This window comes from Balaenoptera acutorostrata, chromosome 1 (assembly GCF_949987535.1).
Source record: "Balaenoptera acutorostrata chromosome 1, mBalAcu1.1, whole genome shotgun sequence".
Lineage (NCBI taxonomy): Eukaryota > Metazoa > Chordata > Mammalia > Artiodactyla > Balaenopteridae > Balaenoptera > Balaenoptera acutorostrata.
This window is the reverse complement of record NC_080064.1, coordinates 104,530,020-104,553,157: the sequence shown is the minus strand read 5'-3', so window position 1 is coordinate 104,553,157 and position 23,138 is coordinate 104,530,020. Positions and strand designations below refer to the sequence as shown.

Genomic DNA, 23,138 nt, shown 5'->3' with positions numbered 1-23,138 from the left:
TCCAAAGATAATAATATATACTTTAAGACAATGTTAAGATTTGAATCTAAGGTTTAACTTTCTCAGTAGTGTCCAACTGAAAATTAATCCTCTGTAATATTCTCCAATAACCCCAATACTTAGTATAATGCTTGGTACATCATACTCAAAAACACTTGCTTAATAAGTGAATGTGATATCACTAAGGAGAGACCAAGAGATCTACACAAGTAACAGAAATTGATATTGTAAATATGTAAATAAATGTCAAAAATGTAAAAGGAAAAACAATACACACACTGTTCTTTGTAGTCTCCAGATTACTTCACATCCTTTTTTTTTTTAACTATTTATATAACTTATCTCTAAAGCTCTTATTAAGATATGGAGAACAAAAGAACAGACACTTTCAATGGCATCTTTCAATACTGAGGTTAGGAAATTATAATCTTAAAGAAAATTTGGCATTGGGGTAATAAGAGCCTTCACAGGGTCTGAGACCTGAATTACTCAAGCACTCTTGTTTTCCATAGAATCTATCCTAAAGTTTTATATGAGAGATGTAATTGTTAACTGAGCTCAAAAATGACACCTGGAAATACTTTTGTAAATATACCTATTACTTTCAGGCTGGTATAAAAAATGTCCAGTAAGTTATACTTTTAAACTTATGAGAAATAAGAATGTATAAAAACAGCATTTCAGTCATTTACACTCTTTAAATTGGTACACATTTCATTATATAAATAATCATAATATGATATAAATGAATTAGTCATTTATAAAACGATTTTTTTAATCTTAATTTTTATATATAGAAATGACACTAATTCCTTTTTAGTAGGTACTTTATTTTCAAAGTATCTGTAATGCCTTGAACTAAATTACTACACATTCTTCAGTCCCCACTTCATAAAATTACTGGTATTTCATATGCATAAGCTGGAAGGAATCTTTAAAGGTTCATTCAATTCCTTCATTTCATAAATAAGGCACAAAGAAGTTAAATAGCTTGATGAAATGCATCCAGCAAGTAAGGACAACACTGAAACTAGAGCCCGTATCTCTTAACACTGAGCCCAATGCCCTTTTCAATATACAATGATACCTTCCTTCTGGACTACATAAAATTCCAAGATAAATCATTGGAATCAATGCCTTTTAAAGCGGATTTTGCTTTATAATAAATCCTAAAAGCCAATCTGTAAATAAATCTCCATTCATGCTTCATTACAACCATGTTCTAAAAGGGAAAAAAATCCAGCAAAAATTTAATGACAATCAAAACAAAGTTTTCTGACAGAATTTGCACAATTATGGAAAAAGAAAGTAGCAAAATGATTTTCCTAGCCAAGAATATGTAGTCAGCCTAAACCATAAGTTAAATATTTTTATAACCTTCAAACAATAGTAAACATAACATTTGCCCAGTTAATCAATTAAATTAATGTTTACCATGTACTACAGATTTTAAGTAGATGCTTAGCTTCTGTGGTGCCAACTTTCCAACTATGGCACGATCTAAATTTTAAAGTGTTCATATTTGTAAAAATAAGATTAGTAATACCTAACTTACAGGTCTGATGTAAAGACTAAAGGTTAATCATGTGAAAACACTCATCACATACTCTCTACTGTTATTTTTTTTCCTAAAGAAGGAAAAATTCAATGTGAGGACATGCAAAATACCTTAGATACATGTGTATGAAAAAGTTTTTTCTAGAAAGGGCAAATACGAATAATTCCTGAGGTTTTAAAATTATTTTTAATAAAGAGCCTTTATTAAGAACTGTATCCTTCTCACTTTAAGACATCATTCGTCCTACTTTTGCATCTTATCTCTCAATACTTCCTAGCATTTTGTTTATATCTTCTCTTGTGGAATTTGTCACCTTGCCATGGACATCGTTTATTCAAGATATATACTTTTCCAGATGGCTTCAATGGGGAATTCTACCAAACATACAAAGTAGAACTTATACCGATCCTTCTTAAACTCTTCCAAAAGACTGAAGAGGAGGGAACACTCCCAAAGTCATTCTATGAAGCCACCATCACCCTGATACCAAAACCAGACGAAGACACTACCAAAAAAGAAAACTAAAGGGCAATATCTCTGATGAATATAGATGCAAAAATTCTCCACAAAATATTAGCAAACCAAATCCAACAAGACATAAAAAAGATCATACACCACAATCAAGTTGGATTCATCCCAGGCTCACATGAACAGTTCAACATATGCAAATCAATCAATGTGATACACCACATCAACAAAAAAAAAGACAAAAATCACATAATCATCTCAATACACACCGAAAAAGCATTTAATAAAATTCAACATCCAATCATGATAAAAGCTCTTACCAAAGTGAGTAGAGAGGGAACATATCTCAACATAATAAAAGCTATTTATGACAAACCTACAGTTAACATAATACTCAATGGTGAAAAGCTGAAAGTCTTCCTGCTAAAATCCAGAATAAGACAAGAATGCCCATGTTCACCACTTCTATTCAACATAGTATTAGAAGTCCTAGCCACAGCAATCAGACAGTAAAAAGAAATAAAGGGTATCCAAATTGGAAGAGAAGAGGTAAAATTGTCATTATATGCAGATGACATGCTACTATATATAGAAAATCCTAAAGACTCTACAAAAATCTACTAGAACTGATAAACAAATTCAGCAAGGGAGCAGGATACAAGATTAATATACAGAAATCAGTTGCATTTATGCTCAGAATGAAATATCATAACGGGAAAGTTAAAAATCCAATCCCTTTTAAAATCGCATCAAAAAAAAAAAACATACTTAGGAATAAACCTGACCAAGGAGATGAAAGACTTATATGCTGAGAACTATAAAACACTGATAAAGGAAACTGAAGATGATTCAAAGAAATGGAAAAATATCCTATGCTTTTGGATTGGAAGAATTAATATTGTTAAAATGGCCATACTACCCAAAGCAATCTATAGACTTAATATGATCCCTGTCAAATTGACATTTTCCCCAGAACTAGAACAAATAATTCTAAAATCTATATGGAACAATAAAAGACCCAGAATTGCCAAAGCAATCCTGCAGAAAAAAAGCAAAGCTAGAGGCATAACCCTCCCAAACTTCAGACAAAACTACAAAGCTACAGCAATCAAAACAGCATGGTATTGGGAATTCCCTGGCGGTCCAGTGGTTAGGACTTGGTGCTTTCACTGCCAGGGCCCAGGTTCAATCCCTGGTCGGGAAACTACACAAGCCATGCAGCATGGCCAAAAAGGAAAAACAAAACAAAACAACATGGTATTGGCACAAAAATAGACATATGGATCAATGGTACAGAATAGAAAGCCCAGAAATAAACCCACACACCTATGGTCAATTAATTTGCAACAAAGGAGGCAAGAATATACAATGGAGAAGACAGTCTCTTCAGCAAGTGGTGTTGGGAAAACTGGAAAGCCTCATGCAAATCCATGTTAGAACACACCCTCACACGATACACAAAAATAAACTCAAAATGGCTTAAAGACAAATATAAAACATGACTCCATAAAACTCCTCCAAGAAGACACAGGCAAAACATTCTCTGACATAAATCGTACCAATGTTTTCTTAAGGCAGTCTCCCAAGGAACAGAAATAAAAGCAAAAATAAACAAATGGGACCCAATCAAACTTATAAGCTTTTGCACAGCTAAGGAAACCTTCAACAAAACAAAAGACAACCTACGGACTAGGAGAAAATATTTGCATATGATGTGACTGACAAGGGCTTAATTTCCAAAATATACAAACAGCTCATACAACTCAGTAACAAAAAAACAAAGAACTCAATCAAAACATGGGTAGATTACCTAAATAGACATTTCTCCAAAGAAGACATACAAATGGCCAACAGGCGTACGAAAAAATGCTCAATATCACTAATTATTAGAGAAATGTAAATCAAAACTACAATGAGGTACCACCTCATACTGGTCAGAATGGCCATCATTAAAAGGTCTACAAATAACAAAGGCTGGAGAGGGTGTGGAGAAAAGGGAACCCTCCTACCCTGCTGGTGGGAATATAAATTGGTGCAGCCACTATGAAAAACAGTATGGAGGTTCCTTAAAAAATAGAGCTTAAAAACAGAGCTGCCATATGATTCAGCAATCCCACTCCTGGCAATAGAACCGGACAAAACTCTAATTTGAAAAGATACATGCACCCCCATGCTCATGGCAGCACTATTTACAATAGCCAAGACATGGAAACAACCTAAATGTCCATCAAAAAATGAATGGGGCTTCCCTGGTGGCACAGTGGTTGAGAATCTGCCTGCCAGTGCAGGGGACACGGGTTCAAGCCCTGGTCTGGGAAGATCCCACATGCCGCGGAGCAACTGGGCCCATGAGCCACAACTACTGAGCCTGCAAGTCTGGAGCCCGTGCTCCGCAATAAGAGAGGCCGCGATAGTGAGAGGCCCACACACCATGATGAAGAGTGGCCCCCGCTTGCCGCAACTAAAGAAAGCCCTCACACAGAAACGAAGACCCAAAACAGCCAAAAATAAAATAAATAAATAAACAAACAAACAAAATGAATGGATAAAGAAGGTGTGGTATATTTACACAATGGAGTATTACTCAACCATGAAAATAGTGAAATAATGCCATTTGCGGCAACATGGATGGACCTAGAGATTATCATACTAAGTAAAGTCAGAAAGAGAAAAACAAATATCATATGATACCACTTATATGTGGAATCTAAAATACAACACAAATGAACTTATTTACAAAACAGAAACAGACTCACAGACATAGAGAATAAACATGGTTATCAAAGTGGAAAGGGGGTGAGGGAGGGATAAATAAGGAGTTTGGGATTAGCAGATACAAACTACTATATGTAAAATAGATAAGCAACACAGTCCTACTGTATAACACAGGGATCTATATTCAATATCCTGTAATAAACCACAACAAAAAAGAAGATGAAGAAGAACATATGTATATATAACTGAATCACTTTGCTGTATACCAGAAACTAACACAACACTATAAATCAACTATACTTCAATTTAAAATAAAAAGATATATACTTTCATTAAGGGTCAAATGTACCTCAAGCATTGGAAATACAAAAATAATTAAAGAACAGTCATTTGTCCTCAAGGAGCCCATGTTCTACTGGGAACAACAGATAAGTAAGCAGATAATCATAAATATGCAGTCACAGACAATACATGAGAAAGATAAAAGTACATGGGAAAAAGATTAAAGGCAGGGAAAGTAAGGGAATAAATTTATCTGTGGATATGGGCAATCTCAGCTGTTAATGGGTAAATTAATATTAACAAGACTGCTGTAGATCAAAGAACACTACCATGAAATAAGATTAAAAGCAAATCAAGGTAATTCAAGCACAGATTTATAATACTAAATGATGATAAAAAATAAAACCTAATCTTAGACTACATATTATAGAGGCTACATAATCTACATAAGTCTATGTTAATAATATAGAAGGAATATTCTGAGATTGTACGTTTGATACTTTAATAAGAAGAAAAATCAAAACAAATATTAATAAATAAAAATAAACATTTCATAGCCCTAAAACACGTGTTATGAAACCCAAGAGAAATTTTGGAAAGGCTATTATAGCTTTAAGGCAAATAAAGTATCAATATGTTTGAACAAATTTTATTTCCTTAAAATATTTAACTTCATCCAATAAATAATGTTTACCTATTAGCATTCAACTTCTGGGGCACTGAACAGTATATGTCATCTCCTGCAATTTCCAACACTTCCTGACCAACGTGAAAATCAGGACATACCTTGGCATTCTGCAATTTAACCATACCATACTAATACTTTATTCATTTCTGAAAAGAATGAAAAACATACTGATTTTATAACAGTGATTTTATAATGCTGAACTAATAAAAGCAAAGTCACTATCACTTCCCTTAGGATCAAAATTAGACTTTAAATAAGGGTATATAAAATGTCATCTGGTGAGCAGACCCAAAACACAGCTTCTTCCAAATTACTATTAATACTTATGAAAGATGCAGAAAATAATAAAAACTCAGACTATCAAAGAAATAAGAGCCATCATGGCAGAATCTGGAAGAATTCTTCAGTAACTTATAACCATATCTTACTCATGAAACAAAAAATATCCAAACTACTACACAACCCCAATTGTAACTTATCTCAGAGACCCAATGATAAAATGGGACAGAAACCTTTATGTAGTCAGAGCACTATTCAACCTTCCTTTCCCCCCAGTCTCTTCCCAATTCTTTCCTTATTATTTAACTAGCTAGGCTATGTCAGAGAACAACTCTTGGAGGATGGGGGAAGTAGAATGAAAAACTGTATTCTAGGTGGTAAGAGGCAGAACAAGAGGAATCTCAGTAGTTGTCCACGATGCCAACTGTACTCGGAATTGTGAAATCTACTCTAGCGCCACAGTTGAGACGACTAAAGATATTAGAACAGAGGAGAACAGACTGAGAGCTATACAAATCAATTTGCCCTCCAACTATGGAGTTGAAAAAGGTATTCACTCAATATGCAAGTAGATCCAAAAAAAAGCAACAAAGACATCTACACCACAGATTACTGATAAATGTCAAGTATAAACTGATCTTACGTTATTCACATCTGAGTAAAGGGAAGTAGGAAAAACAACCACGAGCCAATTAGGGGAAATATATAACAAAGGAAAGCCCAGCAGACTTAGAGGATAAAATGTGTGACCTCCCTAAAACAGGAGCAGTAAGCCTTAAGTAAAGAACAGGATGAGGGTGGGGTGGGGGTGGGGGAGGCATGGAAGAGAGATGAAATGAGGAAAGATGATAAGAAAGCTAAAATCACAATAGCGAGATATAAAATCTCTACTCTTGCAACAGAAAGCAAAAATGAATCAAGCAAAAAATACAAATCATGACATGAAAAACTTGAGAAACTCTCACCAAAGCATGCTACAATCTGGTGTCAAGTTCAAAAGCCACATGACATTAGTGACTACCGTATGTCCAGTACAGGTTTAGAGTGATTATGTCTAGTACAATGTCACACAGCTAGTTAGTAGAACGAAAATGCAACTTTAAGTCCTTCTAACTCCAAAGCCTATGCTCTTTACGTCTGAGGAAACTATCAGAAGTTAACATACACCCGACCCTCAAGTATTCAATTCATACTTGCAAAATCCTGACTGGAGGATGAAACTTACTGGCAGTTCAACTAAATATTTTAAAAACAAAACAAAACCACAAAGCCCATTTATATAATGCCAATATATAAAACAAATGTCAATTTCAAAAGTGAAAATTAATGAAATTCTTATTATAAAAGAAACATTGTTTATATTATCAACTTAAAATAACACAAATGGCCATTAATGAGACTGAATTAAGTAAACTGTAATATCTTCATATAATAGAATGCTACATAGTGATGAAAATAAACTACCACCACATACTTCAACATGATGGAATCTTAGCAAGATAATATTGAGCCCCTTCACACAAAAAAAGGCAAGACACAGTACATACATTATTTATATACTTATGTAAAGGTTAAAACAGGAAAATCTTAACTATATTGTTTAGTGATGTTTACCTAGTGGTAAAACCGTAGGGAAACACACGGCTGTAATTACCATAAAAGTCAAACACATGAATGGGGCCAGGAAATACTGAGGAGGGTTGGTTTGGGAAGTGATGATCTGGAGGCTTTTGGGGTGCTGACAATGTTTGTTTTCTCAATCTGGGAGGTGGTTGCATGCGTATTTATATATAGATACTATCTATTATAGTGTGGATTATTCTTTTATATATTTTTGTATAATAGTTACATTTTACAAATTAGAAAGGTTTCAATAAAATGAATGTAATAAATGAAAACTAAATGTAGGTACACAAATAGGAAAATGTAAATAACACACTGACAATATATTGTACGTATGTATTTTATATACATATGTATAAAACTATTGTGAATAAAGGGTTACTATCAGGCCTGTTTCAGGAAAAAAAAGAAGTAAAATTCTTATTAGATAAGTCTATTATGTACACAAATTATGAGCATGATACTTTATGTGTATCATTGTATATTTATAACAGTATTCATGTATACTATAACCAATACCTGTTTTGGTTACTTCAGAATCACAGATGCTAAACATGACTGTCATGAACATCAAACTATACATTTTATGTCATCATCTGGAAGATATATATTGTTTGAAAACTCTGGATTATTTATGAACCACTTAACAGAAGGGAACATATAGGTTTTCTCATGAAAATACTTTATCTTAAATTTATGTAGTAACAATTACATAAATTAAAGTATTAGTTAAATATAGCAGATATTTCTGGGACTTTCCTGATGGTCCAGTGGTAAAGAATCTGCCTGCCAATGCAGGGGACATGGGTTCGAGCCCTGGTTGGGGAACTAAGATCCCACATGCCATGGGGCAACTAAGCCTGTGTGCCACAACTGTTGAGTTCGCGTGCCTCAGTGAGACAGCCCACGTGCCCCAAACTACAGAGCCCACACTCTGGAGCCTGCGCATCACAACTAGAGAGAGAAAACCCACATGCCACAACTAGAGAGAAACCCGAGCAGACCGTGAGCCATAACGAAAAGATCCCGCATGCCTCAATAAAAAGATCCCATGTGCCGCAACTAAGACCCAATACAGCCAAAAAAAATAAGGAAAATAAATAAATAAAACAAATTTTTTTTAAAAAATACAGTGTATATTTCTTAGTAATCCATAACCATGTCAGCCAGAAACTGGGAGTTATCCTGGACTACCTCCTCCTCCTACCTTAGCCCCCATATTCAATCAACCACCAACTTCTGTGAAACTTAACAGTTTAACATCTCTTGAATCAACTACTTTTCTCCACTAATTTCTCTCCTTCTCCACTTTCATCACTGTGGTCTAAGCCAATATCCTCTGTGACCTAGGCTCTCCTAACTGATTTCACTACATTTTCTCCTGTTGCTCTCCAATCCACTGTTTACACTGCAACCAAAGTAATTATTTAAATTTTTTAAAAATATTAAATGATTGACATTCCCTTGCTTTAATGAAAACTCCTCAATGACTTCCCATAGTCCTTAAGATAAAGATCAAAATACCTGACTAAAAACTCTCCAGGATCCTGCCTAGGGATTCCAAACTCAACAACAACCAGGTTAAATATTGATTCATTAAATTTACTTATCGGGCAACTTAATTGAGTGGCATAAAATGAAGAGTCCATGCCCCACTAGAGGGAGTAGCAGCTGCCTGGATCCAGCTGAGTGTTGCCATCTGAAAATACAGACTTGGATGTTGTTATATCCTCTCATTTTTCAAGAGAAGCCAGAAATCCAGACTTTTGTGTGAAATTTTCCTGATACGTCAATGCTGGCAACTCATTCAAACTTTCCAAACAATAAGGAGGCCAAATCTGACCTGTCATCTAGTCTCTTCACCTAGCCGCACACCAGTAATCTCTACACCAGCCATACTGCATCTGAATATTTCTCAGATCCTCAATGATACTGAAACCGAGCAGGACCCCATGGGGACCTCCAGGGCACAAAACCCTTTCCGCTTCCGGTTTCTTGTTTGTAGGAAAAAGGCTTTCCACCTGCAAGACCTTTCCTAAGTTCCACAGGGCAGATTCAGTTACTAACTAGGGGAGTGAGGGAACAGCAGAAAGAAACAATAGTGCAGTGATGGGGCAGGGGCCTGGTTCTTCCTCAGGGCTGTGCATAACAATCTCATACATATCTCTGAGTTCTTCTACAGGAACTAGGGCCCCCATCCAGGTGGAGGGTGGTATTTTCAGGCTGAGTACAAGCATGTGGATCTCCGACTGGTTGGAACCAGAAGGCTGATGATTCAAACTCCTAGAATACCACCCTGTTATCTCACCACCAACCAATCAGAAGTAGGTCACAGACCCTGCAGCTCTCCCCTGAAATTTTGCTATAAAAACTCTTCCCCCAAAATTTTTGGGTGTTCGGGTCTTTTGAGCATGAGTCACTATTCTCCTTGCTTGGCCCTTGCAATAAACCTTTCTCCACTCCAAACTCTGACGTTTTGGTTTGTTTGGCCTCACTGAGCATCAGGCACATAACTTGGGTTCAACAACCCAAGGACACATATGTTGTGTCCTCTGCTTTGACCACTTTTTTTCCCACAACTCTACCTGACCTAGCAATCTCCTACTTGTAAGCTTCTCAGCAGTTGTTTCCTCAAGAAGCCTTCCCTACTCCCACTGCCTGTCCCCGTGACCCCCACTCCACAGGCTAAAACACACCATTATATGCTCTGATAACACTGAGTACACCTTCGTAACAGTCATCACACCTAAAAAATAAATTTATTTAATACCTGTCATCCCCTCCCACCCCTCCCCCAAGATGGGAAGCTCCGTAAAAGTTGGGCCCAATACACAGCAGACATGCAATACACATTTGTTGCTGAATAGTTTGGTTATAAAATATTCCTTTAAACAATAAGGGTCTGGTGTACTTTTAAAATAGTAATTAATCTCTACCCAACTTTTCAGGAACATGTACAATATTTTAAGGTAAGTAGACTCAGAATTAAAATATTCAATTAAAACTATAATGATAATAATAACTAGTATTTATTGAGCATTTACTAAATGCTAAGAACGATGTTGAGTACTTCATGTGCACTATCTCATTCAATATAACAATCTATAAAGTGATGCCACTATCATCCAGAGGAAGTAACTTATGCATAGAGTTTAAAAATTTGCTCAAAATCACACATCTAATCAGCGACAAACTAGGGTACGAATCCACGCAGTCTGACTCCAAAGCTTAAGCACCTAACTACACTAATTAGGAAAAGCCAATTCAACAAGTATCTGTTAAATACTGTGAGTAGGAAATAACGGCCATCATTTATTTTTCATTACTTCTCCATTAAATTAAGGTTCCTCATCCCTCTATCCTGCACTCCTCTCCACACATATAAAATTAAGATAAATCATCACTTTGTATTTTCCAAATTAAGAAAGATGGTTCTTTGACCCACATACAAAATAAGCGTGATCTTAGTACCAACTATATCTGTTAAAATGCTATCTTTCCGGATTATTTTTAAATATATTAATGTTTATATATTAATGTTTTATATTTTACATTGTAGTCTTATTATTGGAATGATCTCTAATTTGAAATGTATTTCACTGATCAAATTAGAAGAATTCTTGTAACTACAGACTGTGTTTTCAGATACGGTGACAATCGATATAAAAATAAACTGAGGGGGGGGACCTTCAAGACAGCTGAGAAGTAAGACTTGAAGATCACCTTCCTCCCCACAAATATATCAAAAATACATCTACATGTGGAACAACTCCTACAGAACACCTACTGAACACTGGCAGAAGACCTCAGACTTCCCAAAAGGCAAGAAACTCTCCACGTACCTGGGTAGAGCAAAAGAAAAAAAAAAAACAGAGGCAAAAGAATAGGGACCTGCACCTCTGGGAGGCAGCTGTGAAGGAGAAAAAGTTTCCACAAACTAGGAAGCCCCCTCACTAGCAAAGACAGGAGGTGGGCGGGGGGGAAGCTTCAGAGCCATGGAGGAGAGCGCAGCAACAGCGGTGCGGAGGGCAAAGTGGAGAGATTCCCGCACAGAGGATCGGTGCAGACCAGGGCTCACCAACCTGAGAGGCTTGTCTGTTCACCCGCCGGGACGGGTGGGGGCTGGGAGCTGAGGCTCGGGCTTCGGAGGTCAGACCCCAGGGAGAGGACTGGGGTTGGCTGCATGAACACAGCCTGAAGGGGGCTAGTGCGCCACAGCTGGCCAGGAGGGAGTCCGAGAAAAAGTCTGGACCTGCCTAAGAGGCAAGAGACCATTGTTTTGGGATGCGCGAGGAGAGGGGATTCAGAGCACCACCTAAATGAGCTCCAGAGACAGGCGCGAGCCACAACTATCAGCACGGACACCAGAGACAAGCATGAAATGCTAACGCTGCTGCTGCAGCCACCAAGAAGCCTGTGTGCAGGCACAGGTCACTATTCCCACCTCCCCTCCCAAGAGCCTGTGCAGCCCACCACTGCCAGGGTTCCGTGATGCAGGGACAACTTCCCCGGAGAACACACAGCACGCCTCAGGCTGTTGCAACGTCACGCCAGCCTCTGGCTGACCCAGCTCTACTCAACGAAGAGCAAGCTACCGTGCTGGACCCCCTATGCCAAACAGTTAGCAAGGCAGGAACACAACCCCACCCATTAGCACAGATGCTGCCTAAAATCGTAATAAGTTCACAGACACCCGAAAACACAGCACTGGACGTGGTCCTGCCCACTACAAAGACAAGATCCAGCCTCATCCACCAGAAAACAGGCACCAGTCCCCTCCACCAGGAAGCCTACACAACCCACTGAACCAACCTTACCCACTGGAGGCAGACAGCAAAAACAAAGGAACTACAAACCTGCTGCCTGCAAAAAGAAGACCCCAAACACAGTAAGTTAAACAAAATGAAAAGACACAGAAATATGCAGCAGATGAAAAGAGCAAGGTAAAAACCCGCCAGACCAAAGAAATGAAGAAGAAATATGCAGTCTACCTGAAAAAGAATTCAGAGTAATGATAGTAAAGATGATCCAAAATCTTGGAAATAGAACGGAGAAAATACAAGAAACGTTTAACAAGGACCTAGAAGAACTAAAGAGCAAACAAACAATGATGAACAACACAATAAATGAAACTAAAAATTCTCTAGAAGAAATCAATCGAGAATAACTGAGGCAGAAGAAAGGATAAGTGATCTGGAAGATAAAAGAGTAGAAATAACTACCGCAGAGCAGAATAAAGAAAAAAGAATGAAAAGAATGAAGGACAGTCTCAGAGACCTCTGGGACAACATTACACGCACCAACATTCAAATTATAGGGTCCCAGAAAAAGAAGAGAAAAAGAAAAGAACTGAGAAAATATTTGAAGAGATTATAGTTGAAAACTTCCCTAAAATGGGAAAGGAAATAGTCAATCAAGTCCAGAAATTGCAGAGAGTCCCATACAGGATAAATCCAAGGAGAAACACGCCAAGACACATATTAATCAAACTATCAAAAACTAAATTCAAAGAAAAAATATTAAAAGCAGCAAGGAAAAAGCAACAAATAACATACAAGGGAATCCCCATAAGGTTAACAGCTGATCTTTCAGCAAAAACTCTGCAAGCCAAAAGGGAGTGGCAGGACATATTTAAAGGGATGAAAGGGAAAAACCTACAACCAAGATTACTCTACCCAGCAAGGATCTCATTCAGATTAGACGGAGAACTTAAAACCTTTACAGACAAGCAAAAGCTAAGAGAATTCAGCACCACCAAACCAGCTTTACAACAAATGCTAAAGGAATTTCTCTAGGCAGGAAACACAAGAGGAGGAAAAGATAACAATAACAAACCCAAACCAATTAAGAAAATGGTAATAGGAACATACATATCGATAACTACCTTAAATGTAAATGGATTAAATGCTCCCACCAAAATACATAGACTGGCTGAATGGATACAAAAATAAGACCCGTATATATATGCTGTCTACAAGAGACCCGCTTCAGACCTAGGTACACATACAGACTGAAAGTGAGGGGATGGAAAAAGACATTCCATGCAAACGGAAATCAAAAGAAAGCTGGCGTAGCAATTCTCATATCAGACAAAATAGACTTTAAAATAAAAACAATTACAAGAGACAAAAAACGACACTACATAATGATCAAAGGATCAATCCAAGAAGAAGATATAACAATTGTAAATATTTATGTACGCAACATAGGAGCACCTCAATACATAAGGCAAATGCTAACAGCCATAAAAGGGGAAATCAACAGTAACACAATCATAGTAGGGGACTTTAACACCCCACTTTCACCAATGGGCAGATCATCGAAAATGAAAATAAATAAGGAAACACAAGCTTTAAATGATACATTAAACAAAATGGAAGTAATTGATATTTATAGGACATTCCAGCCAAAAACAACAGAATACACTTTCTTCTCCAGGGCTCATGGAACATTCCCCAGGGTAGATCATACCTTGGGTCACAAATCAAGCCTTGGTAAATTTAAGAAAATTGAAATCGTATCAAGTATCTTTTCTGACCACAGTCCTATGACACTAGGTATCAATTACAAGAAAAAATCTGTAAAAAATACAAACACAGGGAGGTTAAACAATACACTACTAAATAACCAAGAGATCACCAAAGAAATCTAAGAGAAAATCAAAAAATACCTAGAAACAAATGACAATGAAAACACGATGACCCAAAACCTATGGCATGCAGCAAAAGTAGTTCTAAGAGGGAAGTCTGTAGCTATACAAGCCTACCTCAAGAAACAAGAAACATCTCAAATAACCTAACTTTACACCTAAAGCAATTAGAGAAAGAAGAACAAAAAAACTCAAAGTTAGCAGAAGGAAAGAAATCATAAAGATCAGACAAGAAATAAATGAAAAAGAAATGAAGAAAATAACAGCAAAGATCAATAAAACTAAAAGCTGGTTCTTTGAGAAAATAAACAAACTTGATGAACCATTAGCCAGAATCATCAAGAAAAAAAGTGAGAAGACTCAAATCGATAAAATTAGAAATGAAAAAGGAGAAGTAACAACTGACACCTCAGAAATACAAAGGATCATGAGAGATTACTGCAAGCAACTATATGCCAATAAAATGGACAACATGGAAGAAATGGACAAATTCTTAGAAAAGCACAACCTTCTGAGACTGAACCAGGAAGAAATAGAAAATATAAACAGACCAATCACAAGCACTGCAATTGAAACTGTGATTAAAAATCTTCCAACAGGAAGCTTCTGGGCTGCTGCTCTTCTTGCTGCTCCCTGGCTCACGGCCGTTGGTCGACCCCCACCCTCCCCGCTCCCCTTGGCCTCGATGTTCTCACCTTACAGGCGGCTCTTTGCAGAAGCACGAGCTCCTCACCCCGCTCCTCTTGGTTATCCCGCGCCCCCCCGCCCCATCTCTCTTCCTCCCGGTCCGCAGCGGTCTCCAGAGTTCTCCGACGGTCGGAGCCATGGCGTCCCAACATGTGGCAGGCCGCTGTGCTCCTGCTGCTCATCAGGACCCGGCCTTTGGAGGGCGACGACCCCAATCCCAGCTGGAAATTCCACTTTGATTTCTAACCTCTCCTCGTCTGACGTTCCTGACGTCATTCTGGACTTCTTTGATTGATCCTCCTGAGGGCAGAGAACTACATTCTGCTTCTGATTTTAAATCGAGAAATGTTTCCCACCACCTTGTGATGCCAAAGTCCGTATCATTCGACACTGAAGAAGAGAGTGAATATCATTATGAAAATGCTTATGAAGAGAAAGAGGATGGAAATGAAAAACCAGAAGGATCCAAACTGGATATGGTCTCAGCAGAGGGCAGCTCTGGAGAATACAGTTGGAAGGCATAAAAAGAAGTGGACATCGAAAGAAAAGAAGAATTTGTTCTTCATGGATATTCTAGTCTTCATTAGCCCACAACACAAATTGTTTCAAAGTTCAACATCCCAAAATGATGTTAACTGACATCTGACTTTACTCTTACCTTTACAGATAAATTTGACAGTATTGTTCACATTGAAAATAAAAGCTTGTTTGACATGACAAAAAAAATTTTCCAACAAACAAAAGCCCAGGACCAGATGGATTCACAGGCAAACTCTATCAAACATTTAGAGAAGAGCTAACACCCATCCTTCTCAAACTCTTCCAAAATATAGCAGAGGGAGGAACACTCCCAAACTCATTCTACGAGGCCACCCTCACCCTGATACCAAAATCAGACTAAGATGTCACAAAAAAAGAAAAAACTACAGGCCAATATCACTGATGAACATAGATACAAAAATCCTCAGCAACATACTAGCAAACAAAATACAACAACACATTAAAAGGACCATACACCATGATCAAGTGGGGTTTATCCCAGGAATGCAAGGATTCTTCAATATACACAAAACAATCAATGTGATAAACCATATTAACAAACTGAAGGAGAAAAACCATATGATCATCTCAATAGATGCAGAGAAAGCTTCTGACAAAATTCAACACCCATTTATGATAAAAACCCTCCAAAAAGTAGGCATAGAGGGAACTTTCCTCAACAATAATAAAAGCCATATATGATAAACCCACAGCCAACATCATTCTCAATGGTGAAAAACTGAAACCATTTCCACTAAGATCAGGAACAAGACAAGGTTGCCCACGCTCACCACTATTATTCAACACAATCTTGGAAGTTTTAGCCACAGCAATCAGAGAAGAAAAACATATAAAAGGAATCCAAATTGGAAAAGAAGAAGTAAAACTGTCACTGTTTGCAAATGACATGATACTATACGTAGAGAATCTTAAAGATGCTACCAGAAAACTACTAGAGCTAATCAATAAATTTGGTAATGTAGCAGGATACAAAATTAATGCACAGAAATCTCTTGCATTCCTATACACTAATGATGAAAAATCTGAAAGAGAAATTAAGGAAATACTCCCATTTACCACTGCAACAAAAAGAATAAAATACCTAGGAATAAACCTACCTAAGGAGACAAAAGACCTGTATGCAGAAAACTATAAGACACTGATGAAAGAAATTAAAGATGATACAGACAGAGAGAGAGATAGATATACCATGTTCTTGGATTAGAAGAATCAACATTGTGAAAACGACTATACTACCCAAAGCAATCTACACATTCAATGCAATCCCTATCAAACTACCAATGGCATTTTTCACAGAACTAGAACGAAAAATTTTACAATTTGTATGGAAACACAAAAGACCCCGAATAACCAAAGCAATTTTGAGAAAGTAAAACGGAGCTGGTGGAATCAGGCTCCCTGACTTCCAACTGTACTACAAAGCTACAGTAATCAAGACAGTATGGTCCTGGCACAAAAACAGAAATATAGATCAATGGAACAGGATAGAAGGCCCAGAGATAAACCCATGCACCTGTGGTCACCTTATCTTTGATAAAGGAGGCAAGAATATACAATGGAGAAAAGACAGCCTCTTCAATAAGTGGTGCTGGTAAAACTGGACAGCTACATGTAAAAGAATGAAGTTAGAACACTCCCGAACACCATACATAAAAATAAACTCAAAATGGATTAATGACCTAAATGTAAGCCCATACACTACAAAACTCTTAGAGGAAAACACAGGCGGAACACTCTGACATAAATCACAGCAAGATCCTTTTTGACCCACCTCCTGGAGAAACGGAAATAAAAACAAAAATAAACAAATGGGACCTAATGAAACTTCAAAGCTTTTGCACAGCAAAGGAAACCATAAACAAGATGAAAAGACAACCCTCAGAATGGGAGAAAATATTTGCAAATGAAGCAACTGACAAAGGATTAATCTCTAAAATATACAAGCAGCTCATGCAGCTCAATATCAAAAAAACAAACAACCCAATCCAAAAATGGGCAGAAGCCCTAAACAGACATTTCTCCAAAGAAGATATACCGATTGCCAACAAACACATGAAAGGATGTTCAACATCACTAATCATTAGAGAAATGCAAATCAAAACTACAATAAGGTTACCACCTTACACTGGTCAGAATGGCCATCATCATAAAATCTACAAACAGTAAATGCTAGAGATGATGTGGAGAAAAGGGAACCCTCTTGCACTGTTGGTGGGAATGTAAATTGATATAGCCACTATGGAAAACAGTATGGAGGTTCCTTAAAAAACTAAAAATAGAACTACCATACGACCCAGCAATCCCACTACTGGGCATATACCCTGAGAAAACCATAATTCAAAAAGAGTCACGTACCACAGTGTTCACTGCAGCTCTATTTACAATAGCCAGGACATGGAAGCAACCTAAGTGTCCATCGATATTACTCAGCCATAAAAAGAAACAAAGTTGAGTTATCTGTAGTGAGATGGATGGACCTAGAGACTGTCATACAGAGTGAAGTGAGTCAGAAAGAGAAAAACAAATACTGTATGCTAACACATATATATGGCATCTAAAAAAAAGGTTCTGAAGAACCTAGGGGCAGGACAGGAATAAAGACGCAGACATAAGAGAATGGACTAGAGGACACGGGAGGGGGAAGGGTAAGCTGGGATGAAGTGAGAGAGTGGCATGGACATATTATACATTACCAAATGTAAAATAGATAGCTAGTGGGAAGCAGCTGCATAGCACAGGTAGACCAGCTTGGTGCTTCGTGTCCACCTAGAGGGGTGGGATAGGCAGGCAGGGAGGGAGGGAGACGCAAGAGGGAGGAGATATGGGGTTCTATGTATATGTATAGCTGATTCACTTTGTTATACAGCAGAAACTAACACACCATTGTAAAACAACTATACTCCAATGAAGATGTTAAAAAAAAATAAACTGACATAACCACGTAAAATATACACAAAGTTAATACAGGGATCCCTCAATACCTGAACTCTATTTGAATTCTTGCCTTCCAAAACTCAGGAACCAAACAGATCTGAATAAGTTCTCACATGTACCACTTGTTATCCAGACTCTTACTACCCAAAACCCAGAATTTGGCTCACTCACCATCCCTTATTAAGAGAACTCAATAACCAATCTCTCACTCCAAACTCAGGGATCCAACAGTATCCAACAGTCTTGTACAGCAAAACAGAAGCATATGTATTCAAGGGCTATATAAATTTTAGAATTCTTGTTTTAAGAGATTTAAGCAGATTTTTTTAAATGTGAAAAAATGGACATATCTGTATTTTCATTCAAATTTGAAATTTAAATTCCACTTAACGAAGAATTTTTCTATGTGAGTGTTTTTAAACTAGAAAGTGCCGTATTTTTTAACCTTTAGACCACACAAAGTATAAAGTAAATTGTTAAGTATATGACAGACAACTTATAAAAGTTAAATAAAGTTAATTCATGGCTTCAAAGAGCTCTGAAGTCAGTCTTAGCATCTTTTTTTAAAAAAAAATACTTATTATAAATAACATGGGAAATAAGGTTTTCAAGGAAAACAGTACTTTCAGCGTTAATTTTTCAGCAACGTATTTCACAGATTATATCAGATTTTTCTTGACGTCACCAAGAGCAAAGGGCAAAATAAAAGAAACAAATGAAAAGAGTACAGAAGTTGAAAATGATGGCAAAAATTTCAAATTAATTTGGTTACAGACGAATGATATGAAACAATTTTAGAAGTAATTACTCCATAAGGTTCAGCCCAAAATCAAAGAAACAGCAAGCAAAGAACAAATTAACTAGATTGAGAAAAAGGAAAAAACAGCTCTCATTACAACAGTGCATTTTTCTAAAGTATTTAACTTAGGATAACATTTGAACACAAGCTTTTTCAAAAACCCCGTGCATGATGAAAAGTTAAAACTAACATCAGTTGAGAACAGAACTAAAACATATGATTTTTTTACATACTCAAGAATTATTTTAAGACATAGAGAAAAAAGGGGAAAGGTTTAGCAGGTAAAAAAAAAAAACAAAAACCTGTAGGTTTGAAGAAAGCAAACTACTTCCCCAGATTCTTTTGATACAAATTGCATAAATGATTTAAAGAGACCGTAACTAGAGCTCCCATTTTATTCTAATTTGCCCATATTCTCCCAAGAGCTCACTTCGGATTTACTGATTTTAAAGAATGTGAACCATTTAATCAAGCAAATTCTAAGAGTTATTTGATATACTCCATCTTTCACATTTAGGAAAAAAAAAAAAGAGCAAAATTAAATTGTAAAACATAACCAAACCTTGTCTACAAGAGTCACAAAGTGAGTGACTTAAGATTCAGTGATCTCTTTAACTTAACTGATTCCACACAGAGCACCAAAACACATCTATTGTGCCTGTGTTTGTCTTCCTAAAAAGCTAAGATTCACTACTGAGCTTTAACTACCGGCCAGAGATGAGAGCCCTTTGGGAGAGAACCCAGAGGAGATGTCAGGATTCCATGGGTCTATTTCACAGGGGGGCACAATGATTGAATGCAACACATTCTTAATAAATGAAGGCGCAGCATACGTCACTATTTCTTCAGGTTAAGTCTTCATACCTCCATCCCCAATTGTTCACATCAGACACAACACCCCTGAGCACAAACATTCCTCCTACATAAAAAGAAGGAGCTGGACTTTGGATGGGGCTCTAGGTGTCCTTCCAGTTTATGATTCCATCTAACTAGCTGTGAAAAAGTACAACTCTCACGACTCAGGGAAAGTTACATTTTACGGCCAAAAAATGACAGATTTGATGCAATAAACCATACCTTGCTCTGCCAAATGTTAATACCAGAACTTCTGAAATAAACAAACCTGTGTCTATGTTCATCTGGTCCATGGATCAGGAAGACTCCAGGGTTTTTAGCCCCTTTGCCGGCATCTACATGAGGAATTAACACATCTTCCAAACCCAGATCAAAACGTTTGTGTTTTGAGGAGTCTGGAAGGAAGAAGAATGCCCCAAAACACAGGGTGATGAAGGCACTTAGAATAAGGAGGAGGATAAACTTCTCAGAAAGTCTCAAGGTAGCCCTGTGATGCGGGAAGGAAGGCGGCCCCAGGTTCAGAGGTGGTATCCTTCGTCCAGAGAGGGGTAGCAGCGCTGGGGTAGTCATCGTTTACGCTCTTGGGCAGAATATTTTATAAAGTTCTCATCTTACGTCAAATGTACGATACATTAAACAGTCTTCAAAATCCTGGCAAAAATGGGGAAACTCAATTTTCCTCCTCTTAAAGGACTGCTGTGCCTTTCAACAGGGCACCTCTTTCACGCTCATCCAATTACATGCAGAAACGAGTGTGGCCCCTAAACGCGATCCCTAGTTTAAGTCCTGTGATATTTTCTTTGCCATCTGGCTCTCGGTACCTCACCGGGTGATTACAAGTCTCCTCTTCATTCCTAAGGGTAGATCAGACAAGCAACACCGCACAGAGGATGCAAGGTGGGTTCTTCCATTCCTGAACCTCCGGGAGATGCTCCAACGTGGTTTCCCGCCCCAAAAGGGAGCCTGACGTGATCCAAGGAGTTGTGGAAGGTTCACTTGCGCTCCTCCGATGCTTCGATTGCAGAATCTCTGAACCTCAGTGGTGGAAAAACAAGGGGCTCCTCGGAAGTCAGTCAACCGGGAGGAGGATCACCCGCCTCGCCGGGAAGCCGAAACAGCGGCGCTGGGCGAAAAGCAGAAAGGAGGGCTCGGACGCCCGCGCCTCCCGACGCTGTCCCCGGGCTCCGGGGGCCGGCGACAGCTCCGACGCTGCTCCCTCGACGGTTGGCGCGAAGAGCATCCACGTCCAAAATACCTGCGCCCTCCCAGCCGCGGCCGCCGCGGCCGCTGTCGCTACCGCTTGGGTCTGTCAGGGAGCGGAACTTCCTCCTCGGCGGCCACTGAGAAGCCCCGGCGTGTGCGGGGGGAGGGGAGGCGCGGCGGCCGCCCCCGTTCGACTCCTCCTCCTCCTCCTCTCGGCGGCTGGTTAACTTAACCCCAGCGTCGGCTCCCAGAGAGAGGCTGCCTCTGACCTCGCCGCGCCCGGCCGCGGCGACCGAGCCCCCCGCGGCCCCGCGGCGTGGGAAGAAGCAAAGCCGCGGCCCCCCTGTCCGAGAACCCGGGGCAGGCGCCTGCTCATTCCTCGCTCAGCCCGGGGGCGGCGGCGGCCCCGGGCTCGCGAGAGCAGTCGCGCCTCGGGCGGGCAGAGGTCAGCTGCGTCTCCTTCCTCCCTGGCCGCCGTGGGGGGCCTCCGCCGCGCAACCTCCGGTCGCTCGCAGCCGCTCGCTCTGGTGGTGGCGGCGGCGGCTGCGGGAGAGGCAGCGCGTCCACGCGGTGCGGAGCTGCGGCCCAGTCCTCGTCCCGTGGCTTCCTAGGCCGGAAGGGCGCGGAGCAGCCGACTGCCGACACCCGTTGGGCACACTCCTGAGGGGAGCCAGCGTGTGGGGGTGGGGCGGATGGCTCGGGCCTGCCTCCGGCCCCGACTCGCGAGTGGGCGTCCCCGGGCGGCGGAGTGTGAGGTGCGCGCGCACGCTCCCGGCCTCGCCGCCGCCGCCCCCGCCCCTTCTCCGCCCCGCCCGGCCCGGCCCGCGCTCCGGCCTCGCGCTGCTGCTGCGGGCTCCAGCGCCCGCCCTCCCGCACGTCGGCGGCGCGCCCCCCGGAAGCGTCCTGAAGCCTGCGTCTGGGCACGTGACGGGAGAAGGTCGACCGTTCACGCTTCACTGATAACTTCACCGGTGCCAGGCTTCGGCATCGCCAGTTCGTGGGATTGACCCGGCGTTTGGGAGGTTGGGGGCGGGGAGGGCGGGGAGGCTCAGGTCCCGAAGGCTTCGCTGCAATCCAAGGGTTGCTAGGACTAAAGGGATCTGACGGCCAAGGTTAACGTTTAATATTGCTTTGTGGAGATCGTGTCTTTAGTTATGGACCATTGGTCCCTCAGGCTCAACGACTGAGTCTCCAACTTCTTCCTTGCAGCCCATGTGCACGTCGTTGGGCACCCGAAGCTCAGGTCATCTCTACTGAGCACCAACTGTGTGCCAGGCTCTGTGTTAAGAATAAAATGGCGACCTTCAGATTAGGTTTCCTGCCTGAGGTGTCTCTGACAGCAGCCCATATGACCCTAGAGGACAGCAGCTTCCTCATGGTTCAGTTTCTGGAAGACGTTCTCCCATCATCACACTCCTCACCACCACCCCTCCCATAAAAGATAATAAGTATGAACGAGAAGGTGCTAAAATCCAAAAAGACAACAATGTTGTTTAAATTCAGGTTTAAAAGCACCCTGAGTTGATTCTGTTATCCATAATCTTAAGAACCATGTTGTGATTAAGTCCAAAAAATTTCTGTGTAATACCCAAATATTCTCACTTGTTTGATATTAAGATGTCAGTGCCTCTACACATCCTTAGTGATGACTGGGAATTGGAGAGCAGTCCCTTCAGCGGCAGGGACAAAAGGTAAGCCTTAGTTAAAAATCAAGCAAAAATCCTCATCTTCATTGGCACAATTCGAAGTACAATTCCAGTCTGCAGTATTAACAGAAGCTCTGCATATCTCAGTATCTGCCATATGCCAAAGAAGTCATTGTCATTGATTCACCAAA

General features: G+C 39.7%; 1 protein-coding gene across 4 annotated transcripts in view; it reads right to left on the bottom strand.

The window, feature by feature from the left end:
* The window catches only part of MAN1A2 (mannosidase alpha class 1A member 2), a 219,503-nt gene extending 197,424 nt beyond the window's left edge, over window positions 1–22,079 (bottom strand). For 2 of the 4 annotated variants that reach the window (XR_009008394.1, XR_009008393.1), the window contains exon 1: window positions 20,367–22,079. Coding sequence is in view for 2 of the 4 variants with exons in the window: in XM_007169316.2 (XP_007169378.1) it covers window positions 20,367–20,668 (302 nt within the window). In the remaining 2 variants the exon portion in view is untranslated. The remainder of the gene's footprint in view (window positions 1–20,366) is intronic. The other 2 variants (XM_007169316.2, XM_007169317.2) reach the window with 1 other exon arrangement.
* Window positions 22,080–23,138: the final 1,059 nt, after the last annotated feature.